We start from the raw sequence: 15,759 nt of genomic DNA, 5'->3' as shown, positions 1-15,759 counted from the left end.
TCTAAAATGGGCCTCTGGTCTACAGTTTTTCTAGAGGCCACCTATAGTCCTTGGCTTGTGGACCCTTCCCTATCTTCAATGCCAATAGTATAGCACTTTCTATCCTCTCTGACTTATCTTTTGTTTTTAGGTCTCTGTCACACTGCTCATTCCCTTTTACAAGGACCTTTGTAACTGTGTTGGATCTAGCAGGATAATGCAGAATAATCTTTTCTCAAGATCCTTAACTTACACCTGCAAAGTTTCTTTTGCCATGTAAGATAACATATTCACAGGTTCTGGGGGTTGGGACATGGACATCTTTAGAGAAGCTGCTATTCAGCGTGCTCTGCCTGGGTACAAACAAAAATTTATTAATAGTAAAATAGGTAAATAATAAATTTATTCAATAGAACACTGTATAATAGTACATGAACAAACTATAGCTGTATGCATTAACATGAATGAATCTTAAAATACAGGATGAGCCCAGCCAGTGTGGCTCAGTGGTTGAGCATTGACCCATGTACCAAGAGTTCACCAGTTTGATTCCCAGTCAGGGCACATGCCTAAGTTACAGACTCAATCCCCAGTACGGGGCATGCAGAATGTAGCCAATCAATGGTTCTCTCTCACATCAATGTTTCTATCTCTTTCTTCTTCTTCCTTCCTCTCTCTCTAAAAATAATAAACACATTTTTTTAAAATACAGGATGAAAAAATAAGTCATAGAATGTTACATTTACTATCATTCAATAAATATGAAAATTGAAACAAGGAGCCACTACCTATATTGTTTAGAGATACGTGCGCACACACACATGTGCAGTAAAAGTATAAAGAAAAGAAAAGCTTTCAGGAGAGTGGTTATCTCTCGGGAGAAAAAGAAGGGGATATGATTAGGAAAGGGCACAATCAGGCCTGCATAGTGGATTACTAGAGTGTTCCTTCTCTTACAGTGATATACTCTTGTCTGTAAATTTGACAATTAAACACTTTAAAAGAATTAATGTTTTTACATTAACAATTGCTAATTTTTTCCACTAGAAACACCTTGAGGAGCAGATTGCTAAAGTTGATAGAGAGTATGAAGAACATGTGTCTGAAGATCTCTTGGGAAATATTAGAGAGATTGGAGAGAAGTATAAGAAGAAAGCTGCTCTAATTAAGTCTTCTGATGAATGAAGATAAACTGTTGATTATCTAAGCAAGAATTTAACAGTGTAAATTTTGAGATGTCCTTTGTAGGTTTGAAAAATCTCTAAAATATTCTATACCCATTCTTATAATGAAGTCTCATGATCACATCTTCCCATGCCTGTGAAATATTTTATAGCTTTTACAAATCTAGTTCATTAACTTAAAGTATGTGTAACCTGAAATTTTGAAAACTTGTTGGTTGTTGTCTTTAGATGTGCGGACAAGTTATATTATGCACCGAAGTTAATAAAATGTTGTTATTGAAGTGCAGGGGTTTTCCTGATTTCTCTGCCTATCTTCAGATAGTTTGAAAGGTATTTGATCTAAACCAAGAGGCAACAAACTGTGAGCTAAATCCAGTCACATCTATTCATTGACATATCATTTATGACTGCTTTCATACTACAATAGCAGAGTTTAGTATGTGCAACATAGACCACCCTATGGCCTGCAAAGTCGAAAATACTGTTCTGGCCTTTTACGAAAAAGTTTGCCAATCCCTGGTATAAACTATACAAGGTTGGTACTGTTCAACTAAAAATCTTTCTAGCTTCTTGCCATCATTACTCCAAAATAAGCAGAATATGGAATGTGAGAATCAGAAGAAATAATAAAATCTAGTTCAACCTCCTCATTTTAGAGATGAGTATTCATTCCTGGAGAAATTCTGATTTACCTCAGGTCACAGCTCTTAGTGGTAGAAGCCACAGTGGAACTTACTTGAATCAGTACACATGAAAGTTGTGTTAAAATAGGAGATTTTTAGACAGATCTAAATTGTTGGAGAGCTTCTCCTTAAATTGAAATTTCTATTTGTCTCTTCCAGTTGGACTTTCTATTCTTTAAACTTTATTACAACTCTAATGTAACTCAGAATAAAGAACAAGATGAAATGTAAGCAATATACTATAAAATCCCAACTGGAATTCTAACAAAGCTTTACTAACGGAGGGCAACCAGCCTGAAAGTGACAATGGGTCATAGTTGGGAGATATCTAGCAGATAGGACAAGATTAATAATTACCAATGTATTCAAGAATCTTGACTACTGACATCCAAAAGAACTTCTTCCAGTGATAGATTTTATCTGCACTATTCAATATGGTACCAGCCATATGTATTTACTGTACTCAAGTGATATCTATATGTCAAAATAAAAGCTTTGCCACTCAAAATGAATGGAGCCCTGGCTGGTTTCACTCAGAGGTAGAGTATTAGCTTGTGGACCGAAGAGTTGCAGGTTCAATACCTGGACAGGAGCACATACCTAGATTGCCGATTCAATCACCAGCCCCGGTAAGGGTTGTGGGGGAGGCAGCCAATCAATGTGTCTCACATCGATGTTTCTCTCCCTCCTTCCACTGTATCTAAAAATCAATGGAAAAAATATCCTCGGGTGAAGATAAACCCAAACAAATGTGGTATGGAAGCAGCATCAGCATCAATTGGTTGCTCAACAGCACAGACTTTGCCCCACCCCAACTCTACTGAATCAGAATCTATTTTAATAGTGTATTGATTTAAACTGTACATATTTGATTTTGAGGGGGAACATGGTGGCAAACAGGACCGAACAGTATGAGTGAGCACATGTGTGGGGGTGAGTGTGTGTAAGTGTGTGAGTGTCTATGCAGGGACCCCGGGTAGGGGTTTTAGCTGTTGGGGGAGCCTCTGCCACCACGTGTGCTTCTTGGCCTGGTGCTTCCCACTGCTTGGATTTCGAATATGTGCCATTTTGGAGGATTTACAAAATCCTCTTTGGAGGAGGCAGCAGACAGTAGCCGTAAACCACCATCACTGCTGACACCCAGCCTCGCTGGTCCTCATGCCACCCCTGCTGCCACTCTCCATGCCACCGCCACCATCCTGCACACTGCTGTGCTGCGCAGTCCTTCCAGCAGAAGTCAGAGTCAGGAACTACGATGTTTGCCGAGGAGGGAGCTGTAGCCTCCTCTAACCCTAGGTGTCACTAGAACCAAGGGCCAGATAGAGTGAAAAAGCTGCATATCTGTGAGTGAGCCAGGAGTGCTGGGTGTGAAAAGAAGAGCCCGGGGGTGGAGGGTGGGGGGTGGAGGAACACTGGCTGCAAAGGCCTCTATGAGCTCAGTAGGGGAGACTGAGGCTGAAAGTTAATGGAGGGAGCAACATGAGCATCCCGCCTTGGTCACATCTGGGAAGTTCCCTTGATCTGAGTCTGCAGAGGGACCACAAGTAGAGCTCAGGGCCAGCAGAGAGGTCTGACAGATACCAGCATTGAATCTGAAGGACCTTTTATTTCCTGGAGGAACTATTGGCAGAGAGCAAGATGGTGACTGGACTCGGGGGCCCTGGAAGAAGGATCGGTCCTGCCCACCTGGAGAGCAGGGTAGGTGCCCTTTCCCCAACGTGCAGAACTGCTGCTTCTACCCCACCTTACAGCAACCTGAGGCAAGGAGCAATGGTGCAGGGCTGGAAATCTGCACACCTGCAGCTGGGTCTGGCAGTTCCAGGGATGTGGACATTGGGCCTTGTTGGACCCTGGGCAGAGGCCCAGCCAGTGGAGGCCAGAAGCACTGAAAGTTTGGAGTGCTAAGCAGGGGTAATTTTTGTAATCCCCTCTTACTTGAGATGACAGTATGGGGGTGCCAGCAAACCAGGTAGAACCGAGACATTAGGAGGAGAGGAAATGCCCACCCCCACCCCCCTACGACAAGGCATGAACACCACCCCAGTGCCAGTCTATTCAAAGCGTCCTGGCCAGGCCCTGGCTGGTGTGGCTCAATGGTAGAGCATCATCCGCAGACCAAGGAGTCCAGGGTTTGATTCTGGCCAAGGGCACGTTCCTCAATTGTGGTTCATCCCCAGCCCCGGTTAGGGTTGTGCAGGTGGCACCCAATCAATGTGTCTCTCTCACATCAATGTTTCTAGCTCTTCCTCCCTCTCTCCCTCCAGCTCTATCTGAAGATTAATGTAAAAATATCCTCAGGTGAGGATTAAAACAACAACAAAGCATCCTGGCCAGGACCCAGATACCCCCACAGAGCCTAGGTCTGTAGGGGAAGGGAGAGCAGCTCAGAAAAGGACATTCAAAGTGTGAGACCCAAGGCAGACCCAGCTCCTGGGCTATGGAGACCTTGCCTGCCAGACTACATTGAGCTCTGCCCTGCCAGGCTTCAGACAGCTTGCCTAGGGACAGTGATTCACATTGGCCTTCACCAGAGAACCTCCCTGGAGGCCCAGGACTGACACACCAAAGGGCCAGATTCAACTCAGAGTAAAATCCAGCAAGCTCCACAAATAGCAGATCCAAAAGTAGTTTTTTGTGTGTGTTTTTTTTCCTTTTAGCTTTTTTCTTGCATATCTCTTATTTCTCTCTTTTTCGATTACTCTATTCTTTTTTTCTTTCTTTCTCTTTTCTTCCTTTTATTGTTTTTTTCCTTATTTTATTTTATTAATTACATCGTTTTCTTTTCCTATCCTATAGTTTAACATTCATTTTTACTACTTTTTAAAAATTATTTCACTTATTTTTTGTTTCCTTTTCTCCTTTTCTGTTTTGTTCTTTTCTTTGCTTTCATATACTCTTTTTTGGTTCTTCTTGTATTCTTTTTTTCTTTTCTTTTTCCTTTTTAGTCTTTCTTGATATTGTTAATTTGTTTTGTTTTTCGTTTTGTTATCAGTTTGGTCTTGTTTTGTCTTGTTCTGTTCTGTCAGCACTTGTACAACAGCAGACACAATGTGGTCAGTGTTGAGATTTATAGTCAGTAAACCTGAGGGGAGACCCCACCTATGAATGGAACATCAACAATCAAGACCTAACCAAAACAGGAGGGCTCAAACAACCCACAAAAGACACATTCCTAAAGAGTCTAGCTCAGTATATTAAAGGGGCTGCACTACTGGGTCCCACAAGTCACTTTCTACATAAGGTCACCCAACAAAGACTGGGATAGCATAGTAGTTCTATCTAATACATACAAACAAACATAAAGTGAAAGCTAAAATGGAGAGGCAAAGAAACAACCCCTAAATGAAATAAAAAGGTGGTATAACCTGAAAAAGAACTAAATGAAATAGAGGTAAGCAATCAATCAGATATAGAATTCAGAGTAATGGTTATAAGTATGCTCAAGGAATTTAAAATTACAAGGAACTTGGTGGGAAGTACAACAGCATAAAAAAGGAAATAGAAACCATAAACAAGAGCAGTCGAAAATGAAGATACTATATCTGACATCAAGAATACTCTGGAAGGCCCTGGCCGGTTTGGCTCAGCGGTTAGAGCGTCGGCCTGCGGTCCGGAGAGACCCAGGTTCGGTTCCCGCTAAGGGCATGTACTTCGGTTGCAGTTTGTCCCCGGCTCTGGTTGGTCGTGTGGGTGGCAGCCACTCGATGTGTCCCTTTCACGTCGATGTTTCTCTCTCTCTCTCTCTTCCTCTCTCTCCCTCCCACTCTATCTGTACAAAAAATGGAAAAATGTCCTCAGGTGAGGATAAAAAAAAAAAAAAGAATACTCTGAAAGGAATTAAAAGTAGATTGTATGAAGCAGAGGATCAAAGCAATGACTTAGAAGGCAAGGTAGAAAAAAACATCAATCAGAGCAGAAAAAAAAAAAAGAATTAAAAAACAGAAGGATAGTTTAAGGGAACTTTGGAAAAATATGAAACATAGTAACATCCACATCATCAGAGTACCAGAAGGAAAAGAATGTGAACAAGGAATAGAGAATTTGTTTGAAGAATTAATAACAGAAAACTTCTCTAACCTGGTAAAGGAAAAAGTCACACAAGTTCAGGAAGCACAAAGAGTCCCAATTAAGATGAACACAAAGAGAGCCATACCTAAACACATCATAATTAAAATGGCAAACATTAAAGACAAAGAAAGAAGTGTAAAGACAGCAAGGGAAGGACAGAAAGTTACCTAAAAGAGAGTTCCCATTAGACTGTCAGCTAATTTCTCAATGAAGTATTCTAAGAATTGAAAAGCAAGGGACTGAACCCAAGACTATTGTATCAAGCAGGTCTATCATTTATAATTGAAGGCAAAGGATTTCCAAAATGGTGGCGGAGTGAATGGAAGCTACACAGACTGTCTCCCAGGACCAAACTGGAATTACAACTAAAACACAGACAAATCGACGGGAAAGAGCAACAGAAAAGCAGCTTGCAATACAAGGGACACTGACTCGATCCTGGTAGGATTACGAAGGCACGAGACAGGGGCTGGGAGCCCACGGTCATCAGCTCAGCAGCGGCCTTAGCTGTGAGCAGCACCCTGGGGTTAAACTCCCAAGCAACTCAAGAGCGCAGAGCCAGGATAGAGGCTAAAATAGCCACAGCCACTCACCTTGGGCTCCGGCAGAGGGGGGACAGACTGAACTGGAACCGTGTGGGGACACGCAGGATTTGGAGGGCGCTCAGAGCGTTGCAGCCACACAGGACAGTGGCCATATTGCTCCTTCCCAGGGCTCTGGGGAGAGGCAGCAGCCCCACCCTTGGAAATTCAACTCCACACCCTGTGGGCCATTGAAATGCAAATTGAGGCTTACTAACACCAGCATCTGCCCCACCCTGGGAAAATCTTCTTATGCTGAGCACCAGAGGGAGTTTTTCAATCAACTGACAACCCAATACTCTTCAAATAACCTGGACTGCTAGCCTCCAGGCAAAAAGCTAGAGGATAACAGTACCATTCCTGGGCTAGCAACTCTAACCAGAAAAGTAAGACTTGATAGTGGTGTTTAAATTGGGTCCTCCCTCACTCATCTAAACCCAGGAGAGGGAGCCACAAACAGCAGAACACCAATATCCACAGAGAAAACTGGGCCGGCTCCAAGGCCCACTGTGATAGCCAAAATGGTGAAACACAAAAACAAAACCCAAATGAAAAAACAAGAGACCTCCACAAAAGATAATATCAATGTGGAGCAGCAAGGCATGTAAACAGAGCTAGAATTCAGAGCCATGATTTTGAGGAAGCTCAACAGCATGAGTAAGGACATAGAGATGCTGAAAATAAACCAATTGGAAATTAAAAACCACCAAGAGAGCAAGAGTGACATATCAGAAATAAAGAATACATTGGAAGGTCTAAACAGCAGAGTAGAGGAAGCTGAGGACCGGATCAACAAATTAGAAGACAGGGTAGAAAAAATCAAACAATCAGAAAACCAAAAGGAAAAAAAGATTAAAAAATGGGAAGACAGCTTAAGAGAACTGTGGTATGACTGGAAACGTAATAATATTTGCATCATAGGAGTCCCAGAAGAAGAAAATGAGCAAGGGTAAGAGAATATATTCAAAGAAATAGTGACAGAAAACTTCCCTAATTTGGTGAAGGAAGAAGGCATTCAAGTTCAAGAAGCACAGAGAACCCCAAGTAAGAAGAACCCAAACAGGCCCACACCAAGACACATAGTAATTAAAATGCCAAAAATTAAAGACAAAGAGAATCCTAAAAGCAGCAAGAGATAACCAACAGGTTACTTACAAAGGAAACTTCATAAGGCTCTCAGCTGACTTCTCAAAAAAAACACACTACAGTCCAGAAGGGAATGACATAAAGTAATCAAGGTCATGAAAAACAAGGATCTGAATCCAAGACTACTCTACCCAGCAAGGCTATCATTCAAAATAGAAGGTCAAATAGAGAGCTTCCCAGACCAAAAAAAAAAAAAAAAAAAAGCTAAGGGAATACATTAGCACCAAACCAGCACTACAAGAAATGTTAAAAGGACTGCTGTAATTAGTAGAAGAAATAGGCGGAAAAACACAACAAAACCAAACAAAGATGGCAATAAATAAGTATATATCAATAATCACCTTAAATGTAAATGGACTGAATGCTCCGATAAAAAGACAGAGAGTAGCTGATTGGATAAGAAAGCATGACTCATCTATATGTTGTTTACAAGAGACACACCTCACAACAAAAGACTCACATAGGTTGAAAGTCAAGGGATGGTAAAAATTTTCCAAGGAAACGGAAAGCAAAGAAAGCTGGGGTAGCAATACTCATATCTGATTAAATAAATTTCAAAATGAAGACCACAACTAGAGACAAAGAAAGCCACTACATAATATTGAAAGGATCTATCCAACAGAAAGATACAACCCTGATGAACATATATGCACCCAATATAGGAGCACCAAAACATATTAAAAATCTTCTGGAGGACTTCAAAGGAGAAATAGACAGCAAGACAATTGTAGCACACGACTTAAACACCCCACTGACACCACTGAATAGATAAAAAATTACCAAGGAAGCAGAGACTCTAAATGAAGCACTAGACCAAATGAATTTAATAGATATCTACAGAGAAATACACCCCAAAACTACAGAATTCACATTCTTCTCAAGTGCACATGGGACATTCTCAAAAATAGACCACACGATAGGACACAAACTAAATCTCTACAATTTCAAGAAGATTGAAATTATATCAAGCATCTTCTCAGATCACAATGGCATGAAACTAGAAATCAATTGCAACAAGAACATGCAAAGACATTTGAAAACATGGAAGCTAAATAGCATATTATTAAACAGTGAATGGGTTACCGAGGAAATCAAGGAAGAAATTAAAAACTTCCTGGAAACCAATGAAAATGAACACACAACAACACAAAATCTATGGGATGCAGCAAAAGCAGTTCTGAATGGGAAGTTCATAGCACTACAGGCGTACCTCAAGAAACAAGAAAAATTTCTAATTCACAGTCTAACCTCACAACTTAAAGAATTAGAAAGCAAACAAAAAGAAAACCCTAGAGCAAGTAGAAGAAAGGAAATAGTGAAGAACAGAGAGAAATAAATGACATAGAGACCAAAAAAAAGCAATTCAAACGATCAATGAAACAGAGAGCTGGTTTTTCGAAAAGATAAACAAGATTGATGGACACTTAGTTAGACTCACCAAGAAACAAAGAGAGAGAACCCCAATGCACAAAATCAGAAATGAAAGAGCAGAACTAACAACTGACACCACAGAAATACAAAAGATCGTTAACAGCTACTATGAACAATTATATGGCTACAAATTCGACAATCTAAGCGAAATGGACAAATTTCTAGAAACACACAGTCTCCCAAAACTGGACCAGGAAGAGATAGAAAACTTGAACAGACCAATAACAACTAAGGAAATTGAAGAGATAATCTCCCAGCAAACAAAAGCCCAGGCCCCGATGGCTTCATGAGGGAGTTTTACCGAACATTCAAAAAAGACCTAACACCCATTATCTCAAAAAATTCGAGAAGAAGGAAGTCTACAGGCCAATATCCCTGATGAACATAGACGGAAAAAATACTGAAAAAAATACTAGCAAATCAGATCCAGCAATACATCAAAATAATTATTCACCATGACCAAGTGGGATTCATCCCAGGGATGCAAGGCTGGTACAATATTCGCAAATCAATAAATGTGATACACCACATAAACAAAATAAAGAATAAAAACCACATGATCATATCAATAGATGCTGGAAAACCATTCCACAAAATCCAGCATTCATTTCTGATAAAAACGCTCAGGAATGTGGGAATAGAGGGATCATATCTTGACATAATAAAGGCCATATATGAAAGACCTACAGCCAACACCATACTCAATGGGCAGAAACTAAAAACATTTCCCTTAAGAACAGGAACAAGACAGGGATGCCCACTTTTGCCACTCTATTTAATCTAGTACTGGAAGTCTTAGCCACAGCAATCAGACGGGAAGAGAAAATAAAAGGGATCCAAATTGGAAAGGAGGAAGTGAAACTGTCATTATTTGCAGATGACATAATATTATACATAGAAAACCCTAAAGACTCCATCAAAAATCTACTAGACTTAATAAATTAATTTGGCAAAGTAGCAGGATACAAAATTACCGTCAAGAAATTGATTGCATTCTTATACACCAATGATGAACTCACAGAAAGAGAAACTGAAAAAGCAATCCCGTTTACCATCGCAGCAAAAAAAATTAAGATTCAAATAGAGGGAGATACAAACACATGGCTGCACCAGTCTGCATTCCCTCCACCAGTGTACTAGAGTCCCCTTTTGTCCACACCCTCGCCAACACTTGTTTGATGATTTGTTGATGGCGGCCATTCTGACAGGTGTGAAGTGATACCTCATTGTTGTTTTAATTTGCATTTCTCTGATGATTAGTGATATTGAGCATTTTTTCATATGTCTCTAGGCCATTTGTATGTCCTGTTTGGAGAGGTGTCTATTCAGCTCCTCTGCCCATATTTTAATTGGGCTCTTTGTCTTTCTTTGTTGAGTTGTATGAGTACTCTATATATTTTGGAAATTAACCTCTTATCTGATGTATCATTGGCAATGATGTTCTCCTATACAGTGGGTTGCCTTTCCATTTTGATGGTTGTTTCTTTTGCTGTGCAGAATCTTTTAAGTTTGATATAGTCCCATGTGTTCATTTTCTCCTTTGTTTCCGTTGCCTAAGGTGATGTATCTGAAAATTCTGCTGTGTATGATGTCCAAAATTTTGTTGCCTACATTTTCTTCTAGAATTTTTATGGATTCATGGGTTACATTTAAGTCTTTTATCCATTTTGAGTTTATTTTTGTGTATGGTGTAAGTTGATGGTCTAGTTTCATTGTTTTGCATATAGCTGTCCAAATTTCCCAACACCATTTATTAAAGAGGCTGTCTTTACTCCACTGTATGCTCTTGCCACCGATGTCAACTATTAATTGAGCTTTTTGCGCTGGGTCTATTTTTGGGTTCTGTGTTCTGTTCCACTGGTCTATATGCCTGTTCTTGTGCCAGTACCGGGCTGTTTTGATTACAGTCACTATGTAATGATATCTGGTATTGTGATCCCACCTACTTTGTCCTTCTTTTTTTAAATTGCTGTGGCTATTCGAGGTCTTTTTTGGATCCATATGAACTTTTGAAGTATTTGTTCTAGTTCTGTGAAATACGTCGTTGGTATTTTGATGGGGATTACATTGAATCTATAGATTGCTTTGGGTAATATGGACATTTTAATGATGTTAATTCTTCCAAACCATGAACAAGGTATGTGCTTCCACTTTTTTACAGCTTCTTCTATTTCTTTTTTCAATGTCCTGTAGCTTTCTGCAAATAGGTCCTTTACTTCTTTGGTTTAGTTTATTCCTAGGAATCTTAATTTTTTTGCTGCGATGGTAAACGGGATTGCTTTTTCAGTTTCTCTTTCTGTGAGTTCATCATTGGTGTATAAGAATGCCATCAATTTCTTGACGGTAATTTTGTATCCTGCTACTTTGCCAAATTAATTTATTAAGTCTAGTAGATTTTTGATGGAGTCTTTAGGGTTTTCTATGTATAATATTATGTCATCTGCAAATAATGACAGTTTCACTTCCTCCTTTCCAATTTGGATCCCTTTTATTTTCTCTTCCCGTCTGATTGCTGTGGCTAAGACTTCCAGTACTAGATTAAATAGAGTGGCAAAAGTGGGCATCCCTGTCTTGTTCCTGTTCTTAAGGGAAATGTTTTTAGTTTCTGCCCATTGAGTATGGTGTTGGCTGTAGGTCTTTCATATATGGCCTTTATTATGTCAAGATATGATCCCTCTATTCCCACATTCCTGAGCGTTTTTATCAGAAATGAATGCTGGATTTTGTGGAATGGTTTTCCAGCATCTATTGATATGATCATGTGGTTTTTATTCTTTATTTTGTTTATGTGGTGTATCACATTTATTGATTTGCGAATATTGTACCAGCCTTGCATCCCTGGGATGAATCCCACTTGGTCATGGTGAATAATTATTTTGATGTATTGCTGGATCTGATTTGCTAGTATTTTTTTCAGTATTTTTTCCGTCTATGTTCATCAGGGATATTGGCCTGTAGTTTTCTTTCTTTGTACTGTCTTTTTCTGGTTTTCGAATTAGAATTATGCTGACCTCATAAAATGAGTTTGGAAGTCTTCCTTCTTGATTTTTTTTTAAAATAATTTGAGGAGAATGGGTATCAGTTCTTCTTTGAATGTTTGGTAAAATTCCCCCATGAAGCCATCTAGGTCTGGCCTTTTGATTGCTTAAAGAGTCTTGATTACATCTTCAATTTCTTTTGTTGTTATTGGTCTGTTCAAGTTTTCTATCTCTTCCCGGTTCAGTTTTGGGAGACTGTGTTTCTAGAAATGTGTCCATTTGGCTTAGATTGTTGAATTTATTGCCATATAATTTTTCATAATATTTGTTAACTATCCTTTGTATTTCTGTGGTGTCAGTTATTATGTCTCCTCTTTCATTTCTGATTTTGTGTATTTGGGTTCTCTCTCTTTGTTTCTTGGTGAGTCTAGCTAAGGGTTCATCAATATTGTGTATCTTTTCAAAGAACCGGCTCTTTGTTTCATTGATCTTTGAATTGTTTATTTGCTTTCTAGTTCTTTAAGTTGTGAGGTTAGATAGTCTATTAGAAATTTTTCTTGCTTCTTGAGGTAGGCCTGTAGTGCTATGAACTTCCCACTCAGAACTGCTTTCGCTGCATCCCATAGATTTTGTGTTGTTGTGTCTTCATTTTCATTGGTTTCCAGGAAGTTTTTAAATTCTTCCTTGATCGCCATGGTAACCCATTCATTGTTCAAAAACATGCTATTTAGCTTCCATGTTTTCAAATGTCTTTGCATGTTCTTGTTGCAATTGATTTCTAGTTTCATGCCATTGTGATCTGAGAAGATGCTTGATATGATTTCAATCTTCTTGAACTTGTAGAGACTTAGTTTGTGTCCTAACATGTGGTCTGTCTTTGAGAATGTTTCATGTGCACTTGAGAAGAATGTGAATTTTGCAGTTTTGGGGTGTAATTCTCTGAAGATATCTATTAAATCCATTTGGTCTAGCGTTTCATTTAGAGTTTGTGTTTCCTTGTTAATTTTTTGTCTATAAGATCTATCCAATGATGTCAGCGGTATTGAAGTCCCTTGCTATGATTATATTGCTGTTGATTTCTTCTTTGAAGTCCTCCAAAAGATTTCTAACATATTTTGGTGCTCCTATATTGGGTGCATATATGTTTATCAAGGTTATATCTTCCTGTTGGATAAATCCTTTCAATATTATGTAGTGGTCTTCTTTGTCTCTAGTTATGGCCTTCGTTTTGAAATCTATTTTATCAGATATGAGTATTGCTACCCAGCTTTTTTTTTTCTTTCCATTTGCTTGAAAGATTTTTTTCCATCCCTTCACTTTGTACCTATGTGAGTCTTTTGTTGTGAGGTGGGTCACTTGTAAACAATATATAGATGAGCCATGCTTTCTTATCCAGTCGGCTACTCTGTGTCTTTTTATTAAAGCATTCAAACCATTCACATTTAAGGTAATAATTGATATGTACTTATTTATTGCCATTTTTGTTTAGTGTGGTTCTATTTTCCCCCCCTTTTTTTCCTACTAATTACGGCGGTCCTTTTAGCATATCTTGCAGTTCTGGTTTGGTGTTAATGTATTCCCCTAGCCATTTTTTGTCTTGGAAGCGCTTTATTTGACCTTCTATTTTGAATGATAGCCTTGCTGGATAGGGTAGTCTTTGATTCAGTTTCTCGCTTTTCATGACCTTGATTACTTCATGGCACTTCCTTTTGGCCTGTAGTGTTTCTGTTGAGAAGTCAGCTGAGAGCCTTATGAGGGTTCCTTTGTAGGTAACCTGTTGCTTATCTCTTGCTGCCTTTAAGATTCTCTTTGTCTTTAATTTTTGTCATTTTAATTACTATGTGGCTGGGTGTGGGCCTGTTTGAGTTCTTTTTACTTGGGGCTCTCTGTGCTTCTTGAACTTGAATGCCTTCTTCCTTCACCAAATTAGGGAAGTTTCCTGTCACTATTTCTTCAAATATATTCTCTAACCCTTGCCCTTTTTCTTCCTCTTCAGGGACTTCTATGATGTGAATGTTATTATGTTTCCAGTTATCCCACAGTACTCTTAAGCTGTCTTCTTGTTTGTTAATTATTTTTTCTTTTGGTTTTCTGTTTGGTTGATTTTTTTCCACCCTGTCTTCTAATTCACTGATCCAGTCTTCAGCTTCCTCTACTCTGCTGGTTAGTCCTTCCAATGTGTTCTTAATTTCTGCTATGTCATTCTTCATTTTCACTTGGTTGGTTTTCAATGTTTCTATATCTTTACTCATGGTGCTGATGTCCTTACTGATGCTGTTGAGCTTCCTCAAGATCATGGCTTTGACTCTACCTCTGATAATTTGCTTAGCTGCATTTCATTGATCTCATCTTTGACAGAGTTCTCTTGTTCTTTCATTTGGGATTTGTTTCTTTGTTTCACCATTTTGGCTATCTCAGTGGGTTTTGGAGCCTGCCAAATTTTCCCTGTGGCCATTGGTGTTCTGCTGTTTGTGGCTCCCTCTACTGGATTTGGATAAGCCTGGGTGGGCCCACATTAAACACCACTGTCAAGTCTTACTTTCCTGGATAGATTTGCATTCCCAGGAAGGGTTCAGTTATCCTCTAGCTTTTTCCTGGTGGCTAGTATTATCAGTTACACTGTGCCTTGAAATGTAGCCCTAGTGTTCTGCTAAAGAGGATTTCCAGAGGGTGGGATACATGCTTGTTATTAATGAGCCTCAATTTGCATTTCTTTGTCTCACCTGGGAAAGACTGACTCTCCGAGGCCAGGGGGTGGGGGTGGGGGGGCTGCTGTTTTTCCCCACAGCTCTGGGAAGGGGCACACTGGCCACCATCCTTTGTGGCCGCAACTCAGCAAAAACTCTGAGTGCCCTCCAAATCCCACGTGTTTCCACAGAGTTCCAGCCCAGTCTGTCCTCCCTCTGCCTTAGCCCCAGGTGAGTGGCTGTGGCTGTTTTAGCACTCTATCCTGGCTCTCTGTGCTGTGTAGCAGGCTTGGTCTTTAATCCCCAAGGGTTCTGCTCACAGCTAGTATGTTGCTGTTTGTGGGCTCCCAGCCTGCCACCTCTCTTGCCTCCACAGATCCTACCAGTGTCCCTGGTAACATGGTTCTCTCCTGCTGCTTTTCAGTTTCTTTTTTTGAGCATTTGTCTTTATTTTAATTGTAATTCTCGTTTGGTCCTGGGAGATCATCTGCAGAGCTTCTATTCACTCTGCCTCCATTTTCACATCCTCTATGCCTATCTTGTGCATAGCTAGGTTGCACAGGCCTTCTTGGTGCCCCTGCACCCTGCATGTCCTGAGGGTAACTGGATCACACAGTCCCTTTGAGGCCCTGGCTTTATGCCTATGTTATGCCCTGCTGGGTTGCACAGGCCTCTGGGGCTTCAGCACCCCACATGTCCTGCGGGTAACTGGATGGCACAGTCCCTGCTGGGTTGCCCAGGCCTCTCAGGTGCTTCAGCACCCCACATGGCCCGTGGATAACTAAATTGCGCAGTCCCTGCTGCGTCGCACAGGCCCCTTAGGTTCTTCAGCACCCTGCAGGTCCCACAGGTAACTGGATGGCACAGTCCCTTCTGGGTCGCACAGGCCTCTCTAGTGCTTAAGCACCAGCAGATCCTGGAGGTAACTAGATTGAACAGTCTCTGCTGGGTTGCACAGGCCTCTCTGGCACTTCAGCACCCCGCAGGTCCCATGGGTAACTAGATGGTACAGTTTCTGCTGG

The 15,759-nt window shown here is 40.3% G+C and overlaps 1 protein-coding gene across 2 annotated transcripts in view; it reads left to right on the top strand.

Moving 5' to 3' along the window:
- The window catches only part of NDC80 (NDC80 kinetochore complex component), a 47,885-nt gene extending 46,455 nt beyond the window's left edge, over window positions 1-1,430 (top strand). For both annotated transcript variants that reach the window (XM_036245737.1, XM_036245739.1), the window contains exon 17: window positions 1,027-1,430. In XM_036245737.1, coding sequence (XP_036101630.1) covers window positions 1,027-1,164 — 138 coding nt within the window. In that variant the 3' untranslated portion in view covers window positions 1,165-1,430. The remainder of the gene's footprint in view (window positions 1-1,026) is intronic.
- Window positions 1,431-15,759: the final 14,329 nt, after the last annotated feature.

This window comes from Molossus molossus, unplaced genomic scaffold, assembly GCF_014108415.1.
Source record: "Molossus molossus isolate mMolMol1 unplaced genomic scaffold, mMolMol1.p scaffold_m16_p_6, whole genome shotgun sequence".
Lineage (NCBI taxonomy): Eukaryota > Metazoa > Chordata > Mammalia > Chiroptera > Molossidae > Molossus > Molossus molossus.
Note: the sequence above shows the minus strand (reverse complement) of the source record. Positions and strands in the feature narration are given on the sequence as shown.